The sequence below is a fragment of the Manacus vitellinus genome, unplaced genomic scaffold (genome assembly GCF_001715985.3).
Source record: "Manacus vitellinus isolate BGI_N305 unplaced genomic scaffold, ASM171598v3 scaffold_13_pilon, whole genome shotgun sequence".
NCBI classification, from domain to species: domain Eukaryota; kingdom Metazoa; phylum Chordata; class Aves; order Passeriformes; family Pipridae; genus Manacus; species Manacus vitellinus.
In genome coordinates, this window is record NW_021938999.1 from 10,717,930 (window position 1) to 10,737,600 (window position 19,671).

Below are 19,671 nucleotides of genomic sequence, written 5' to 3' on the forward strand. Positions count from 1 at the left end.
ACCCAAACCAGAATTGTGGGGCAGTGTTTTTATGGCAATTATTTTTACAGGAAAAAATTTTTAAAGGGGACAGGAGTGGGGAGAAAAATAAGACAAGCCATCCTATTAGAAGAAGGGGAATACTGAAAGTTAGGTTTGCTTTCCTTTGTTTCAGATTGTATTACAAAAAAAGCCTTTATAGACTTCTGTCATGGCTTTTTGGGAGTAAGGCAGAGGGGTTGTCTTACACTTAAAGGAATAAGATAAATTCTGATTTATTCACAGTACAATTCAAGAACACATGATTTTATTTACTTAGGAACTATGGAGCTTGTCTGTCTTTTGATTGAAAACAAGAGGGAGAAAAGAATATACTAAATTCCACATATGTGTGCATTTCCTATGCTATGAATTTAAGGCTAGTAATAAAAATATACTTTGGATGTCTGATAGAAACAGTCTGAGAATTCTGTAAGCCACTTCAACCAGTCTGCAGGCCTCCAATGAAATTATAAATGCTGTATATATGTTCTCTGTTGCATATTATATAAATATTACTTAAGCTCATTTCCTGCTTACACGGAACCTATGTTGGCAGTAGAAATCAGGGCTAGTTTCTATGGCAACGTGGTGCCACTGGGAGAAAGGCTGATGCTGTGCTGTGGTTGGTATTTTTATGCAAGGGAAGAGATGCAGACCTACATTTTTAGACAGGAAATGTATTTCAAGGCACAAAAACATTTAACAATTTTTATAAATCTACTGAAAAAGTAAATCCATATAACAATGGAAATTGAAACCTATTGTCTACTGTTTGCAATAAAAAATTAATTTTTATTTTTATCTAATGTTACAGAAAATATATACACAATTATTACTGCTGTATTTACATGGAAATAGCAAGGAGACTTCTGTACTAAGGACAAAGGAAGTTTTGTACTGGGGCAAAACAGGGACAAAACAGACTGAATTTTGGCTTAGTCTCCTGGCCTTTTCATTCTAGTTTTCACCTTCTGAACTCTTTTAAAATAATTTTCACAAAGGTCTTTGAGATCTTACAGAAAAATATTCTTTTTTTTTAAATCACAATCCTGTTGCTTAGGTTTTCTTTATTTTCTCTGGGTTTCCAAAAGATAATCCTTGCTTGTTTGTTATTTCAGCCACCTGTTATCTTTCAGTGGTACTTAGTATACCTTTTTTTACTTTTGGCATGATTTTAGGGGAGAACTCTGAGACTGACTCCTGTATTTCCCTCACCCCCATCACTAAGAGCGATAAGGAAGTCAGACCCCTCATGCCCCTTATTTGCTGAAGACTGTCCAGTAGTTCTGCACAATTGCTCCTCCCTGCTTATTTTTACTTCCTCTTCATGTGTTGTGTCATCACTATTTGTTCAAGAAATGATTGTAGCTGATACACAGATACCAAAGGGGAATTCAGATGAAAATGGAAGAATTAGGGACATGATTTTACAAACTGTCTTTGCAAACTTGTGAAGATTGCTGATAGGGATAACCTGAGACATCAGTTGGTGTAGAGGTAAAGAAAGTGAAGCTTGTGTTTAAAATAAACAATAAAGGGCTGCTTCTTTACTTCTATAGAAGTTATATTTCTGGAGAATTATATCTACATTGATGAGATCTTCAGGTATTTTCCTTTGTTATTAATGAAAAAGAGTGAGGAAAGTACATTCTGAAGGTGTTGGGGAGCTTTCTTGAAACACTAGATCTTTTGGGTACTAGGAGTCATTAAGGGAAGGGATTTCTTAAGCCTGTGGTTTCTCTTTTATCTTTGATGGGACTAGGGTGAAGCTTTGCTCATCTTGAGTGTTGAGTGGGTGGTTGAGTCACCATCCCTGGAGGTGTTATAAAGATGTGTAGATGTGGCACTTTAGGGACATGACTTAGTGGTGGACTTGGCAGTGCTGGGTTAACAGTTGGACTTAAAGGTCTTTTGTGACCTAAACAATTATATGCTCTCTTTGCATTTCCTTATGCCTCCTACATGCAAAGTACTTGCTCCACCTCGATGAAGTGGGATGTTCAGAGAAGTCAGAACCTTCTGAGAAGATGAACTGAGCTGGAATCAGTATTCTTTAGAGGTGTGAAGGGCTCAGTTCATCTCAGTGAATCATCATCTTTCTTTCCCAACCCTGGCACTGTACAGTTAGTCTGTGTCTGATGTTGCCTAGCAGCAATTCATCAAATGTCTAAAGGGAACTGATTTATCCTAGCTGGGACTCTTGCAGAAATCCAAGTAGATAAAATGTTCATGGAGGAATATTAGCCACTTCCTATGTCTGGCACCCACACTATCAATCAGGATTAAGCTCAAAGGCATTTTGCAGCTGTCCGTGGCCTGGCTGTCTTGTCATGCTGATGATTCAAAGGTGTCTCATTTTATAGTGGAGTATCTCCATCCCATCCTGCAATCAGCATGTGTTTCAGCTATTATCTTTTCAGAGGTTTAGCAAATCAAAACTCTCAGTGATAGCCTACGTGCACAGTAGCACTGACTGCATATACATATCTTCATTTAGGACAAGAAAACCAACTTTTGCAGGAACTATAGGTACATAAGGTGAGATGAACCTGGTATGCTTTCAGTTCCTCTCAGCTTCTTTTCTTGAAACACAGTGGTTCAACTCTGAGTTTCCTTCAGCTCTTTTCCATGCTGATAGTCTACATAACTTCTTGAAGACTTCTCTGAGGCACGTCCGATTACTGAGCCAGTTGCAGAGTAGACTTTAGCAGCCTTTGGTACTGACTCAGAGAAAGTCATGGCAGTACATTACAAACATATGTAGTGTGTCAGAGTTCTAGCACCAGTCAGATCAGAAGCTTTGTCGCCAAGGTAACACCTTAACATTTCCACTTTCAGCAGCGGTAAACTTGCCATGTTCCTTGGACCTTAGTTTCTGCTTGAAATATGTCGTAGGTTTGAGGTCATGATGTCACCATCCTTTACTGTTGTTAGGATTCAGCACCAGAGTATTTCTGATCTTTACTGTGCCATGCCAGTTATCCTGGACATTTGACTTTCGAAACTGAAATAGGAAGGTTCTTCAGTTTTTCAGACAGCTCTTTGTGGTGGTCAGGTGCAGCAGACACCATTGTTCTTCCTGAGGAACCCTGAGATGGAGTTACCCGTGGAAAAGAGGTGAACTGAAGGCTGTAGCCTCACGGAAGTAATAGCTGCTGTCCACTTCTTGCTGGAAACTGGGTCCAGAATTCACCTTTACAAGATGAGATTACTTTCCTGGGCCATTCAGTTTACTGCCCTGGTAGGGGAAGCTTCATTCACAATGTTCTGGCATCAAGGCATAGGATATGGAAAGACTTCACCCTAGGAGGCAGGTGCATCTTTAGGAGTTGCATCTTCTCTACTAGGGAGACGGTTCATCTGGGATACCAGGACAGCTGGGATTCCTTGAGTGCTTTTCCACCACTGATGACACTCTGTCTTGCTCTTGGAAATAGGAATATTGCAATAAGTGACTCATCCAGCATCCATGCTGTGAGGTAAAGCATGCCAAGGCTGGGATGAGTCAGATGGTCTGATAACCCTTATTTTCAGACTTGCTGACACAAAAGAGATTCTGAAAATCTCATCATGAATTGTCACAGTATTTGGTATCCAAAACTGCCTCATCCAAGCCAGCTGGACAGGGCTCTGTAATACTGGGATGACTTTCCTAATGCTCCTGAAACAGCTGCTGCTTGTTGAAGATCCTGTCAAATGAAAGGCCTTTCACTTGCAAGCTTCAAAAATAGTGGAAAGCTCCAAAAGGGACTCTACAAGCCACAGGACAAATGATTGATGGGAATAAGGAACAGAAAGGCATTTCCCTGGAAAGGCAAAGGGCACATGGAGGAATCCTAGGGACTGAGAGTGACGACCTTTTCGTTGAGGGAACATATGACAGGAGAGCATGCTGAATGCAAAGGCTTTTGGAAATGTGTTGTTTTGACATTTGAATAAAATAAAATACACTGTGTTCTATAAGGTGGTCGGGCAAGAGATCAACTGTAAGTTTTGCATTAAGAAGTATGAAAAGTGAAAAAAGTATTCAAAGATCTAGACACCTAAAAAAAGATACTTTTTATCCCAAGGAACTTGGGTTTTCTTCTAGATCAGTTTATCATAATTATCCAAATAAAAAGACAAAAGATCAAATAAAGGGTTAAAACCAGCTGCTCATTATTTTCTGTATTTAGGTGAGAATGCGTTTTTGTGAAAAACACATATGTGATTTTTCCATTTGCTCGCTTTTGACTGTGCCTGGACTCAGCAATCTCTTTGCTGCTTTCACTTCTGTTAGGAAAATTGATGCTTAAATTAACATGAAAGAACAATATACAGAGAGAAACTCAAAGAAGGCATTTCATATATTGCACTTATGGCCATGTATACCCAAAATGGAAGAATTTTAGGAACCTTTGAATGCTAGCAAAACGTTTTTGAATGATAGTCATCTTTGCAACTTATGACTAATAATTAAGTTTAAAAGTTTTAAATTGCTTGTTCTTATTATTTACTGACACTACAGTGCAGGCATTGGTACTTTCATAAAATGCTAGTAGGAATTGTGAAGAGATTTGTTGAAATATAGAGGAAAGATGTTCTTGGCATTTGGAATTTTGGGAGGAGGGTTGTATGTTTTTAGGAAGATTAAGATCAATCTTTTGTTTTGAAAGAGAACTTGTTAGTGAAAAGGAGTTAGGATTGTTAATGTAAACAGTACATGTAAAGTGCTTGTTCCAGCTTCTTGAAAGCAAGGTTAATAAGGTGATAAGGTGATAAGGTTAATAAGGTGATGTTTGGTATCAGTAGAGTTCCAGGTAGTGCAATCAGAATTTTTCATTGCAGCAATGGTTTGTATTTGCTGCAGACAGAGAGGTTTCTCTAATTGCTGTCTTAGTCATGAAGCCTTGTTGCTTCAGGCTCTGTTTTTTTCACCTGCCAGTTAATGTCCCTCAGTGTTTGTCCTGTCCAAAATGCCTGTCTGCTTACCCTTTTCTCATTGCCTGTAGAATTGAGTTCCCAGACATAATCCAGAGCATGATGCACTTGCACTAACATGGCTCTTCTAAACATTAAGTAAGCATGGATGTGAAAAATACCTTTTTGCCCTAGATGATCACTTGAAGTCAGGATGACATTTTACCATGGTGGTTTTGGGGTCAAAAAAAAGGGCAAGAGATCCCCTGCTGCTGACTGCATTTGTTGTTGAGAGAAGGGTTACAATTTCACTGTTCCTATGAAATCTTTTCAACTAGGCCGTTAAAATAGGTGAAAAGGGGTGGGAAACCCTGCACTCGTTGATTTATTTTGGTTCACGTTGCTTAAGATTATCACAGTTGTCTTCATATGGTTTCTAACCCATATAAATAGAAGATATGCTTCCTTGTAGTATGTGTATGTTTATATTAACTCTAAGGGAGTTGCTGTATTGTGAAAAAGACTAAATCTCCTATTTTTTAATTTAGTTATTAATTCATATTTAAGTCTGTATTTGATCTCAAAGGGTCAGTGCCTTGAGGGGTTTTGATGCCAAATTAAGTTAAATCTGTTAACTGTTCCAGAGGCAGATAGGGCTGTTGAAGAGCAGCAGGTGCTTCTTCCCCCTCTCCTTCAGAAGTTGAAAATTTGTTGCTAGTGGCAACTCTAGGGTACACTGGCAACTCTTGCATACTGAAGCAGCAAGAGCATGTTTTCGGAATATATCTTATTAATAGAAAGACTAAAGACACTATAATTTAACATGCGAAAGAGAAAGGCAGAAATTAAATACTACAACTCAATAAGCCAAAAAGAAAGTCAAAAATTAATTTCTGTTTTTACACTTGTGAGTCATTCTGTTAAAAGTAATCCATCACACAGCCATAGGGAGAGGGGGAAGAAGTCAAATAAGGGCCATTTCTGTTACTGCCTGCCAGTGTTTTCTTCAGGTCGTCTTAATGGTCAGAAGTGGAGGTACCTGCACACAGAGGGAGGAAGGAGTCATGCAGCATGAGAAGGGACTCTTGTTGCAAGAGGATTTGAAGAAGGTGAAGCTTCATGTGTGGTATATGAGACTGGCTTGTTTTTTAACTAGGTTTTTATGTTTTTTAACTAAGTTTTTATCATTGCATTGGAGTGATATTCCTTATCAGGTGGAGGTTTCATCTTGACATGTTAGGATGCATGTATAAGAAACTGTATTCTCCACTGATCAGTACATAGTCCATGGATTTATGACAACTGTGTTTTTCCTCTTTGGCTCTTTGGAATTTCTCAATATTTTTTAGCAAAAGCTCTTGTGGGAGCTACTGATGAGGTTTGGGTGTTGCCAGAGCAGCAATAGGAGATTGAAACACAGTGGAAGCACTCCCATGCCTATAAAATGCAGTCCCTAGGGAGTGCAAGAAACCACAGCAGGCAAACAAGGTGAGAGGAAAGGCTCCTCTCCATAGGAGGCCATTCCACTGGCTGAGTGAAAGAATCAAGTACCTGCAACCCAGGAACCGGGCAACCAGGAATCGTGATGTCTGGGAGCAGCTAACAGAGGCAGTGGACAGACTCAGTAGCTGGTGCAGAAGGGCACATAGGGCAGCTTCATCCCCAGTCTTTGTAGTGAACACTCGCTCAGTATGGTCTGGTCACACTGCAGAGCTCATTCCCCGGTGGCTGCTGGAGTCACTGCATCAGCTGTGTCAGAGGCCTCCACCCAGACAGAGCTGATGGTAGATGTAGCTCTTCAGGTCTCAAGTTGCCAAGAGTACCTGATGCCTCTCTGTGAGGCTGGGGCTGACAGAAGGTGTGTTGTTGCTGACAAACTGTGTTACTGGGTTAAGGACTTACAGGAGGAGTTAAGCAGGCTGTGCAGGATTCGTGAGAATCAGAGAGAAATTGAGCGAGAGATGTTCTCAGAGACTCTCGAGACTCTCAACTTCCCATTACAATGGAGACACAGGTGGGCTCTGTACCATGTCAAGCAGTAAGTCAGAAGTCTGTTCTATACAAAGGCTTGAAGCTGGTCACTGTCCATACAAGCTCAATTGGAGTTGAAGCTGGCCAGCACTTTGGCGGACGTTAAAAAGAGCTCTTTTAAACACATCAGTAGCAAAAGGCAGTGCAGAAATAACATGGACCTGTTACAGGATTAGGGTGGTCACCTCACAAACGGGGACATAGACAAGGCAGAGATATTTAATTCTGTCTTCTTTGCTTTGTTCTTCAACACTGATGATGGGCTAAGGAGGTGCCAGTGTCCTGAGCTGGAGGACCATGGCTGTGACAGTGATTGGCTCCCAGTTGACCCTGAACTTTTGTGGGATTTGCAGCTGCAGCTGGATCCCAATAAGTTTATGGGGCCTGATGGGATTCATACAAGAATCCTCAAAGAGCTAGATGATGTCATTGCAAGAGCTCTCTGAATGATTTTTGAATGGTCTCGGGAATCTGGAGAGCTCCCAGTCAACCAAAAACTGGTAAATGTTGTCCCAATTTTTGAGAAGGGCAAGAAGGATGACCCTGGAAACTAACAGGCTTATCAGCCTCACTTCAGTGACTGGCAAAGTTATGGAGATTCTGGGAATTACTGAAAACTGCCTGGAAGTCAACACAATCATTGGTCACAGCCAGCATGGCTTCATGAGGGAAAAGTCCTGCTTGTCAAACTTAATTTCATTTTAAGGCAAGGTAACCCACCTCATTGATCAAGGGAGGCGAGTGGATGTAATCTTTTTGGACTTTAGTAAAGCTTTTGATATTGTCTCTCACAGGATCCTTCTGGACAAAATGTCCAGCACACAGCTGGATAAACACAATATGTGGTGGGTGAGCAATTGGCTCACAGGTCGGGTGCAAAGGGTTTTAGCAAATGGGGTGACTTCAGACTGGCAGCCGGTCACTAGTGAGGTTCTGCAGGGCTTTGTTTTAGGCTCTTCAACATCTTTATCAATGACCTGGACACAGGACTCGAAGGAATACTAAGTAAGTTTGCTCATGATACTGAATTGGGAGGAGCTTTTGACTCCCTTGAGGGCAGAGAGGTCCTGCAGAGAGACCTTGACAAAGTAGAGGGCTGGGCTGTCACTGGCCATAGGAAGTTTGACAACAGCAAGTGCTGGATTCTGCACCTGGGATGGGGCAACCCTGAATGTTCATACAGAGTGGGAAATGAGAGGCTGGAGAGCAGCACCACGGAGCAGGACCTGGGGGTCCTGGTCAATGGCAAGTTGAATATGAGCCAGCAGTGCCCTGGCAACCAGGAGGGCCAACCTTGTCTGGGGGTCATCAGGCAAAGCATCACCAACCAGTTGAGGGAGGGGATTGTCCTGCTCTGCTCTGCGCTGGTGAGGCCTCACCTAAAGTATTGTGTGCAGTTTTGGGCACCACAATATAAGAAGGGTATAAACTGATTAAAAAATGTCCAAAGGAGGGCAATGAAGATGGTGAAGAGTCTAGAGGGGGAAGCCTTGGAAGAAGAGGCTGAGGTCACTTGTTCTGCTCAGCCTGGAGAAGAGGGGACTGAGGTCTTCAACATCCTCACAAGGGGAAGGGGTGGGGAAGACACTGATCTCTTCACTCTTGTGACCAGTGACAGGACTCGAAGAAATGGCATGAAGCTGAGTCAGGGGAGGTTTAGGTTGGATATTAGGAAAAGTTTTTTCAGCCAGAGGGTAGTTGGAACTGGGGTTCCAGGCACTGGAACCCCAGGGAAGTGGTCACAGCACCAAGCCTTCTGAGTTCAAGAAGAGTTTGGACGTTGCTCTCAGGCACATGGTATGATTTTTAGGGCTGTCCTGTGCAGGGCCAAGAGTTGGGCCAGATGATGCTGGTTGGTCCCTTCCAACTCAAGATACTCTAAGAGTTTAACATTCTCAGCCTTTATAATGCTTTACTGGTGACTAGAAATATGGGTAGGGTGAAAGCTGCTGAGTGTATATCTACATATTTTCTTTTTCTGTTGCCAACTGGGTCTGGATTTTTTTTTTTAACTGTTGACTTTTTTCCCTCTGCAAGTCTGTAATGGATGACTCGTCTGGAAAGTACAAGTCTGCAAGAAAAACAGTATTTGAGGAGGAAAACATATTACCTTGGCAAGTTCAAGACTCAGGCTTCTTAGATAGAATTGGCTTCATGTGTGCTGTCTTAAGAACATTTTAACAGAACTGCATGTGTTTGAGAACAAAATTTCGTTTGGGAGCTTGAAATCAGTTACTTCTGGGAACTTGATGTAACTTAGTGTCAGAGAAAGGCCATAAGAGCTGCCTCCTAAACCTGGCAGACTTTATTGCTTCATCCTAGATGTGATTTGATGTAAGGGTAGGCTGCTCCTGGGGCCCCTCAGCTCTGCCCTTGGCCATGTGTTCTTCCTGTGATGCTGGGCTGGGGCGGTAGCATGGTAAGACTGCAGTGCTTGCTGCGTGAAATGGCATTTATTTATAGTGCCCGTTGTTTTGAATAGAAGAAGGCAGTGTTCCTTGCCATTTTACTTTGATTTTGAGTGTGCATTCAAGCCCAAGGTGGCCTCCAAAAGGCTAATAAGCAAGATGGGAATGAAAAATTCATTCTCTGTTTGAGATTACAAAAGCTACCATGTCTTAGCCTGCTCCGTTCCAGGAGGGGTTTTTTACTGGTGCTTCTGTTAGTGTTTGATGGTAGGATGGTATCTTTCAAAGGAATGTTAACAGTCCCAGCAGGAATGATGATTTTGTTTAATAATGACCAGATGTAGAAACTCTTTCAGTCATGTGACATGCCAGCACTCTCACTTTTTATGCGTAAGTTTTGTAGAATTGGAGATTGTAGTACAGTTTTGCACTAGAATAAGAACATAGTGCTTTTCGTGTAAAGAAAAGCTGTTCCTGGAAGTTCACATTAACAATTTCTTGGAGTTAGTTAAAAACATATCTCTTTATGCTCTGTTTCCTTCTGTATTTATAAACTTTGTTTCTAAAAACAGTAAGATGACCTCTGTCATAATTAAAAATAATTATTAAATTACGAATAATTGATCATGGCTATTAAATTTTATAATTATTCAGAATTATAGCCTATTTAAAATCTTACTTGAAATATGCAACATCATTTTGTTCCTTGAGCAAGAATTTCAGAGTTGTTTTGATCTTTCTTCTGGTTTTGTTGCTTGTTTTATGTGTGTGGATTTATTTAGAAAGCCTCCATTTAAGGCTGCCTCCAGTTCAAAGACCTCACTGTTACAAGGCACCTGTCTAATTAAACTAAATTTGCATTTGGAAAAAAAGAGCAGGCAAGAGTTCAGCTCGTAAAGCAGACACCATTTGAACAAAGGAGAAAGAGAGCCAAACAGCTGAGTCTTTAAGATAATTAATAACAGCTGGAGGAAACTTGCGTATAGAGATTTCAGATTTTAAACTCTCCAGCACCTGCAAGCCTCGCCCAGGAGCATGAAAGATTTTGCCTTCTGGAGCTGGAGAGAAGCATAGCTGGAGCTCCTTCCCGATGGACCCACACCCACTGGTAGATTTCGTGAAGCTCACATCTCTCAGGAGCCTTACAGCACGTTTCTTCTGATGCTCACTCTCCCCCTTGCTTCCTCTTTTTACCTCTTCAGATTGAAATTCCCTAAAGAACCTCTGTGGACATGTCAGGAGGTTAATAACATTGTTAGAATATAGTTTATTCCATATTTTATTGAATTAAATATATGAAGTCATTTAACCTAATTTTAATTGCATCTTCTGTTAGCAAAAAAATGTCTGTGGTTGTGCTCATCTGAAAATCTGAAGGGAAGTTTTGTTTTCCTCTCTGATTGAGGTAGTTCCTAGCTTAATCCAAACAATTTTTGTCTCCCTCCCGAGTTTTTTTTTGTTTGATACAGTCTGTTTTCCTAAAGGTAGAAGAATCAGTTGCAGTTTTTAGCTACATTTGAGGTAAAGCTGTTTACCTAAAATTAGTCCCCACGTGTACAGTGCAGTGTTCCTCCCACTGTTATATGCCTGTTCCCCATAGGGGAACATGAGGATTTCTTCAGGTAATCTTGTATAGAACAAATAGCCTGCAATACATTCTTATCCATTATTTGATAATAAAAACATAATTTTTGTCTATGAGAGTTTTGGATAAAGAGGCCTGAAGTCTGTTTTGTTTTTTAGTAAAGGAAATCATTTATTTGTTGAGGAAGAGAAAGGAATGTCTGAATGTGATCTGTCTGCACAAGCACAGGCCCAAGGTGCATCTGTGTTCCCTCTGGCAGGAGCAGTTGCCTGGGGAAGAGCACAGGGTTGGGCCCCCGTGTGCTGAATGCTCTTCCAAATCCATTGGTCTCAGGCCGATGGGCTCCATGAGTCCAAGGGGTTTTTGCATTAGCTGTTAGCTGATCTTTCTTCCATGAGTTTTTCTGAGCCCTGTTTGAAACTAACTTCTCTTATCCATGATATCCGAGGAGAAGAGGTGGTTTTAGTTTTAACATCATATTGCATGACTGTTTTTTTATTTCCATTTTATGTCACCTTGGCTCAGTTTGTGAGGAGAGGCAGTGGACAGCTATTTCCTATTTGCTTTCTCTGTGCCTCTCAAGATTTTGTAGCTCTCTGCTGTCTCTTTTCCTGGCTGAAGAGTTTTGGTATGTTCAGATGCCTCCCATATGGAAGGCATTTTGTGATTTTAATCACCCTCACTACTCTTGTTTTAACTTTTCCAGAACAGAAGAATAGCAAATGACCCCACAACATCAACAACAAAAAAACTGAACAGTTCTTCCTGAACTTCTCATAGTTTACTTTTCCCAGAATTTCCAGGTTTTAATGTTAGGGAAATTACTTTTACTGTTGGCTGTTCCCCAGTGGGAACATGGAGCAACATGTCCTTGATGGAGAACAGTAAAATTAAGTTGTCAGTAATTTTGTGTTTCATAACAGTGGGCAGTTGATTTTTTTATGAGACTCCATGGAGGGTTTTGACGTATTTTGCTTCAACTTCACTGTAGAAGAGAAATGCTTCAACTTTTCTTTTGTCTTTTTACTAAGCATCCCCTCTAAGAGCAGGTTAAAATTAGGATTTAATTGTATTTTGATTGGACTTTGCTGTAAATTTATTTTTTCCATTGAAAAGGCAGTAATTAAAAGACAAAACATGCTGATTAGTGTTTGCTAATTTTTGTAATGTTTCTTTCAAGGCAGTCATAAGGTTTGTCGTTGTAGCCTGTGGAGATGGTCAGTTCTCTGCATACCTGCTGGCACAATACTGTGAGTCTACAAATGGTGTGTCATCTTCTATTAATTAAGTGTTTATGCTTGGATGGTGATGAATAACCTAATGGTGGTAGACCAGAGAGTACCAAGTGATTACTTCAGAAAAAAAGGAAAACAAATTTGATATTTATCTCTGCATGTATGTGTTACCTAAAGCATATCATTACATAACAACATTTTAGGAATAAGAAGGAGTAATAACTTGAAACAACACAGCTGTTAAATAGCTTGTTATATTATGATAGTATTTGACAATTGTATTTCTGAAAAGGAAATGGAGGTTACATATGTGTTTATTGCTCACAGCTTTCTTAATGACTGGATTTTTAGTATAAATGATGTTTTGAAGTCCACTTACAAGAAAAAACAATTCACATTTTCGCAAGCTCTATACTGGAAAAAATGAAATCTAAGCTGAATAAAATATATATTCATGCCATAAACTGCAAATTAAAACATTGTTGGAGCATTCATCATAGCTTATCTTTGTGATTCAATAAAGGGGATACTAAGAAATGGCAAAACTGGAGCACTCTCATTGACTGATGTCCTACCTAAAACTGTGAAACTGTGTATTGGCAGAAGAGCAAGATTGGTGATGCCAGGATGAGTTATTCAACTTGTAGGCAGAAATTAAGCAGCCAAGGCAAGTGCTGAAAACTTGATCTTTACTTAGACCCCAGGAAAGTAAAAGTGAACAAAATGAAAGAACGATAAGAATCTCTTGCTAAGAATCCTAAACTGAAGGAAAAACCCAGCAAAATAAGGCAAGAGTGCAGAATTAGCAGTCAGGCTGATATAACTTAGCAGCATTTCTTTCCTTCACTCATCTTTCTGTACTAATATTTGATTTTTTCAAAAGGTGCAAGCAAAGCTAAAAGGGCAAATCAAAGTTTTCCTCAGTTTAAAGCAGTGTTTTGTTTTTTGCAGATAAAAATCATAAATAATTCCAGAAGGAAATAAGGTAATATCTTTCCTTCCTTCCTGATGTGCACAAAGGAGAGTAGGAAAACACTCCTGAATACCAAAATCAGCTAGGATTGAAGACAGGAAAAAAAAATAACCCTTTTCAAACCAAAATCAAATACAGTAGCTTGAGAAAGACTCAGAAGCAACCCTGTCTTCTTAACCTATTTCCTTAGGAATAAGTTTAGCTTTTTTTCTACAAATCTTGTGTTGTACACTTCCTTTCTCTCTCATAGGGAGATTCTTGGTATGACTTGATGTTTATTTGAAAATGAGTGACAAAATGTTTGAATGTCGATTCCAGAAATGCTTCTGATTCTCTTTAAAATATTGCTTTTATTGTGTGAATAGAGTAAGTAGTTGTAATCTTTAAAGACAAAATCGGCACAATTTCAGTGGATTTTTGAACTTACGACCCCTGTACTGCATTTGCCCTACTCTACCCTGGCCTTTTCTATAGTTGTACCATCTCATGTGACCAAAATAACATGGATACTTGTGGTCTGAATAAAGTAAAATGATGGTACAGCAAGGAGTCCAAGCACTGTGTTTCCTGACACACAATTCTTTCAGATATATTGATGAAGTGCAGACTGTTTTACTGTGCATTCTCCTTCTTGCTCATGGAATTATTTAGGCTTGAAAAGACCTTTAAGGTCATCGAGTCCAGCTGTTAATTTTTAATTTTTAAATGTTCTTAGTTCTTGATCTGTGTATCCAAAATCATCTTAAAGGTTTGTAATTGTAGATCCTTATATGATAATTCGTTTAAGTAAAGATTTCTGCCAACATCAGACCAGGCATTGGTGTTGTCAGCTTGCTGACATCATGAAACCAGGCTGCTGGAGGGCCAAAAATCTGGTTTGTATTAAGAGTAACTGGTCAGAGAATCTGCTGCACCTTCCTCTTGTGGTTTGCTTGCCTTGCTATGTACCATATAGAGACATCTGTTGGGAGCCAAACAGGAAGGCAAAAACCCAGCATAATTTATGTAAGTAGGAGCACGTGCAAATATATTTATCGTTTATCCTACAAATGGATCCCTTCTCTCTCTTCTATTCTGTTGAAAGCTTTATGTGGTTAAAAATTATGTAAATTTATTTGTTTGGTTAGATTTCTCATAATAACTTAGTTCAAAATGCTCCTTCTTAGATCTAACCATTTATTGACTGAAGAATTTTAGTATCTGGGAGGGGTAGCAGGCACATAAATTTGGAGTGCTTACAACTTTCAGCGATGTCCTTTAAAGCGAAGGCAAAGCAGCAGCTGCTGTGCAGGTGGTGAATGTTGCCAGTGGAATTTATTTATGACCAACTGCGTTCCCTTCGACACCAAATGCTCTGTCTGTCTGTCTGTCTGTCCTGAACAATTGCGGTGTTTAAAAAGAAAAACGGAGAATTATGAGGAAGAGGACTTAGGAGTGGGATAAATGCAGTTTTCACTCATGATCAAGGAAGTATTTGAATTTTCTTTCTAGGTGCTGAAAAATTAGGTTTCTGGTTTTTTATCATATGATTGATTGACAAAATACTGTTAATATACTCTTTTTCAGACATGTTAGATTTGAAGTAGATATAAATTTAAGCAGCTTTCGATGGTACAGATGCTTGAAGTTACTTTGCAAATGTATTTGGCAAGTATATATTTTTTATTTGTAAGAAGTATGAATACAAAAAATAACATCAACCTGTTTGGAGAAGGCTTTCTGAATTATTTGACAAACAGGTACACTTCAACCCTGGACTTAAGCGTATTGAAAATACTCAGTTTCGAAATGTGAGTAGTTCTTAAGTGTTTAGAAATACCAGGTACAGCCTTAGTCAGAATAGGATATAAAATATATTTCACTTCTTTGGTTGTTTTTTTTCTAAAATGGAGCTGCAAGACAGAAGAACATCTCTTGGCTGGCGGTGTTGGGGTTTGGTGGTTTGATTTTGTTTGGTTTTTTTTTTTATTTAGCACATCTTAAAGCATATGGTATATATGGTATCTTAAAGCATATGTTCTGGGAATGCATCATAGGCTACTTAGGAAGATTAATTTTTTTCTCTTATTTTGTAATAGCTCTTTTCAGTACTTTGTATCCTGATACAGCTTTCCATACTCTTAGCAGCAGCTACAGATGCAGAGAAGTGCATTAAGGTTTGGGTCAGTGTCCCTTGAAGATGGTTTCTTGCTCTGTATTACTGAGATCTTTCTTACTTCAGCTAGCAGGCAGGAGCTTTTCCATAACTTGATATTCTTTGAAAAGTATTTCTTCTCAGTTGTGCTCAAGAAGATGTGTCTAACGTCTCATTTGCTTGTCAGGAGTTTTAAAAGCTCGTCAGTATCCGGTTATAAACGTTATGTATCTTTTCCAAGCTGTACCAGTGAGTAAGTCCAAATTCACTTGAGACCTGTTTTTGGTTTGGTCAGGTGCCTCTCTGTCCACGCCTCCCTGTGGTCCTATGGGGGATATGAAAAATGGCAGTGAGGACATGAGATGCTTCACTGGTATTTCCCAAAGCATTTTTTCATCCCTTCTGGAGGACGGGGTGACCCCTTTGAGGAAGCTCTTTACCAAGTGTGGTCTCTCTTCTATTTTCAGGCCAGAGCCTCAACAGAAAGCTCCCTCTGCACCTCCACCTCCACCCCCGCCCCCACCTCCGCCCCTGCCGGAGCCCACCCCACCAGAGCCAGAGGAGGAGATTTTGGGGTCCGACGATGAGGAGCAAGAGGATCCCGCAGATTACTGTAAAGGTGTGTGCAGTTCACCCCTGTCGGTGAGGGGGAACATTGCAGTGCCAGTCTTAGTTACGGTTCTTGGGAGATTTTTAAAGAGCTGGTCTTTAATTATGGAATTTATTTATACTAGAATTAGCAACAACTACTCATTTCAGGTCCAGATGCATAATTGTCTTCAGCTGTAGTTTTTTACTTAGCCATAGCTTTATACATTTCGTAATAAATATACAAATACCCCATCCCTGTTCTCCTCCTGATGTCCTAGTTGAAAGAATAGAGAAGAAAATTTTCTTGACTTATGTGAGTTGTAAGAGAAACAAAAACACCTCAACCAAGACAAACAACCCCTCTCACTCCAAAAAGTTCTAAAATGCCTTGATGCCTTTAACAACATTACTTACATTTATTTTGTAAACTGTATCTTTTTTTCCTCTTCTTTTCTTACCTGCACTATTCTGAGATGTTACATGATACTCTTCCACCTGCTGTCTTTCACAACCCTCAGCATTGTCTGAGGCTCTCTACATCTTCATTTTATCTCAATTTCCTTAATTTCTGTATTTGCTATAATAATTTTTTAAATATTGTTAAATGCCTAAAAGTGTGACTGCAGTACAATAGTGTCGATACTTAAGTTTATTTTAATGTCACTGCTAAAGTTGTATGTCTGTTCCCATTAGGGTAAAATGTATACTGTACTTAAACAAAAAACCACAAATAACAGGTCTGTCAACCCTGGGTTTTCTGTCGTTGTAGATTTCAAGAATATGAATATACTTTAGGAAACTAAATTAAAGTTTTATCACCTCAGATTAATGCTTTTGAACAGCCAAAAAGCACTCTATGCACACTGATTATATCTGGTATTCTGTATTCCTCATACCAAGAAACAGTTCCTATGTCAAATATCATAAAGTCTTACTTAATCAGGAGTTTCTGTGTAAGCCTGGAGATGTGCTATTTTAAGAAACCTTTCTACCAGCCTGGAATTAGTGTTTTGTATTTTCAGATTTAACAGTGGAAAGTGACTATTTCATTTTGGTGTAGAAGTTTTATTAATATATGACATTTCAAATGTGTAAGTGGCTTACAAATGCCAGTAATGAAAGCCCAAACCAGCAAACTCCAACTAACTGTTGAAGTCTGCAGCAGGGAAAAGAAAAACGTATCACTAAAGCATGCTCAGGTGTTTTGTTTTTTGTTTTCTTCTATTATATTTGTTAAAACACATTTGCTCCTTAAGATAACTCTCTTGGTATCTCTAACATCTTCCATCAGTGAGTAAGGATTTGTTTAAACATCTGTTTACTTGTAAAGTCTGTATTTCCTTGAGATTAAGCATTTCAAGGCCCCAACTTAATTCTTTCCTGAAATAGGGGCTGCGTTTAATTTCAAACAATCCATTGTTGTCTCTGTTCCAGCATCTCTTGCAAAATACCACCATCTGCAAAAGCTAGATCACAAAACAAAAAAAATAGTCCTAAGTTGACAGCCTGCTTATGAGTTACCTGTTTAACTAGAGCAGGTCAGGAGTGAGATCTGTATGCTTTTAAAACAAACTGTGTTACACTAAGAATACTTGTAGGCTTCCTGAAAAATTATATGCATAAAAGTTCTTCTAAATTTTTCTGATCCTGAAGCTTTGAATTTTTTAAAGTATATTATAGGTGGTTCACACTTTGGTTGATTTGGGATGTCATGATTGTTATTTGTTTCTACAAGAGCAGTGCTTTTGTTGTTCTGGATCTGAAGGATCTGAATTGAATGGGATTGGGATGATCTGGAGGTATAGAGACTTTCTGTTTGTATATTTTATATTCAGTATAGGGAATGAATAAGTTATTTGGTAAAGAATTCCAGGGATGGCTTTTAGATACATTATTTCCATTATTTTTGAGAGATGTTTTATTAGTTTGAATATCTTTTTTCTGTTTTGGGTAGCCTAATCTGTATTTACAGGGTGATAGGTAAAGATTTGGAAATTATTATTTATTTCTGGAGTGTCTCTTTTATTCCTAATTTTATCTTCAAGATGGCAGCCTTCCAGGGTTTTTGAGTGAAGCTCAGAGCATACTTCATCTCTTCTCAACCCCAGTCTGAAATTTCATAGGAGGGCAATTTTGATGAATAGTATATAATTAGTTTTTTAAATGAGTTTAACATATGGCCTGTTAACTTCCTGTTAAGTATTTTTGTTACTAATTTTATTTTTAAGGGTATGTTACTGTGTGCTGGGCTTACATCTTGACCATGTAACATGATGGTTAGTAAATAGTCACTGTAGTTTTTTTAATCAGGAGGTTGGATCTATTTGAATCAGCACCTGATGTGAAAGACAGCTTACAGCCATCTGTGTAAAACAGACTGACCTCTGTTCCCTGGGGGCTTCCCCCCAGGGCCTGTTTAAATCTGTGACATGACTTCTGTTTGTATCACTGAATTTATATGAAATACTTCTCAAATATTTATTTGTGTAAGGAATGGAAATATCAAAAGTCCAACTTCATAATTTTTCAAGGGGTACTTAGACAGTGAAGTTAGTTTTTCTTCTTCTATGTAAAGCCTTGAAACACTTGGTGAATTTTTTCAAGAGCCTGTTGTGTCATGGATGTAATTGGAATTTTTTGCTTCTCTGATCATCTTCCTTGCCCCCTGGAGATGTCTCCCATTCATCCCGCTCACAAAGGGAATAATTCCCTATACAAACATAGAACGAGCCAGCTACAATTACCAATACATTCAGGAGGCATTCAGGAATAATGATCTCATTTTTCTGACCCTCTTTCTTGCGTGCATGTAGCTAGCTAGCTGTGAGAGACTTTTTTTTTTCCTGTGTGTGCTGCAGTGAATAGTACAACAGGTTTGTTTTTTTTGTTACATTATCAGCAGTACCACTTATACATTGTATATTTTCCAATGCCTGTATTTTTTCCCAAAAGTACGTAATTTTTCCCAAACAGTTAATATTTCATAGGTATTTTCGTGTTACTGTTTTTAGAAATACTTTCTGTATCCCGAAGAACTGAAATAATTACAGTCATTACATTCAGGATGACAGCAGTTTTTAAAATGCATTTAACTGTGTTGCTACCTGATTGTCCACAACCCTGTAAGTGCACATGTCACTGATACGAGTGATCAGGGAGTAATGTGTACAGGAGTGGTAACTGATTATTTCCAAAACTGCTCCTGTTGTGGCTTAGGGCAGTGGAAAGTATCTTCTGAAATATATATACTCAGAGAATATGCTGCCACTGTTGGCATCTGTCACATATGCTGGTGTATTGCTATAATTAGTTGTGACAGTGGTGTGGGGACCAAAATAACGTGGGTTTTACATATATAGTATTGTTACACTTGCAACACATAGAGTTTACTAAAATAACGTATCAAGCCTCAGTTTATTAATTTGACTTTGGTGTCTTGGATTTCCTCTGTATGGTGTTTTATTTTCTGTCTGTGATGGGAAGAAATTGTCAGAAGTTTTGATTACTTTGAAGCACAAGTATACCAAAAGCTGCCTTACAAGGCAGTTGTTCACCTAAACTATTCTTAGAATCATGTTTTTACCTGTATTTAAAGTCCTCATAGTTGAGTGTTATGCTGTTAACGTGTTAAAAAGGCAACTGGTTTGCTCAGTGCAAAAAAATTATTTCTGGACATTGTTTTGTATACTTGAAGGCCCACATCCTTCTGGCAGTGAAAAAGACTGAATGAATTGTGAGTGCTTTACATCTGAAGTCATTTGACTGTTAGAGAATGACTTAATAGAACTGGATAT

At 39.0% G+C, this 19,671-nt stretch overlaps 1 protein-coding gene across 1 annotated transcript in view; it reads left to right on the plus strand.

The window, feature by feature from the left end:
* SRPK2 (SRSF protein kinase 2) overlaps positions 1–19,671 on the plus strand; it is a 93,317-nt gene that overhangs the window by 32,690 nt on the left and 40,956 nt on the right. The window contains exon 2 of the mRNA XM_029958077.1: positions 15,754–15,905. Coding sequence (XP_029813937.1) covers positions 15,754–15,905 — 152 coding nt within the window. The remainder of the gene's footprint in view (positions 1–15,753; positions 15,906–19,671) is intronic.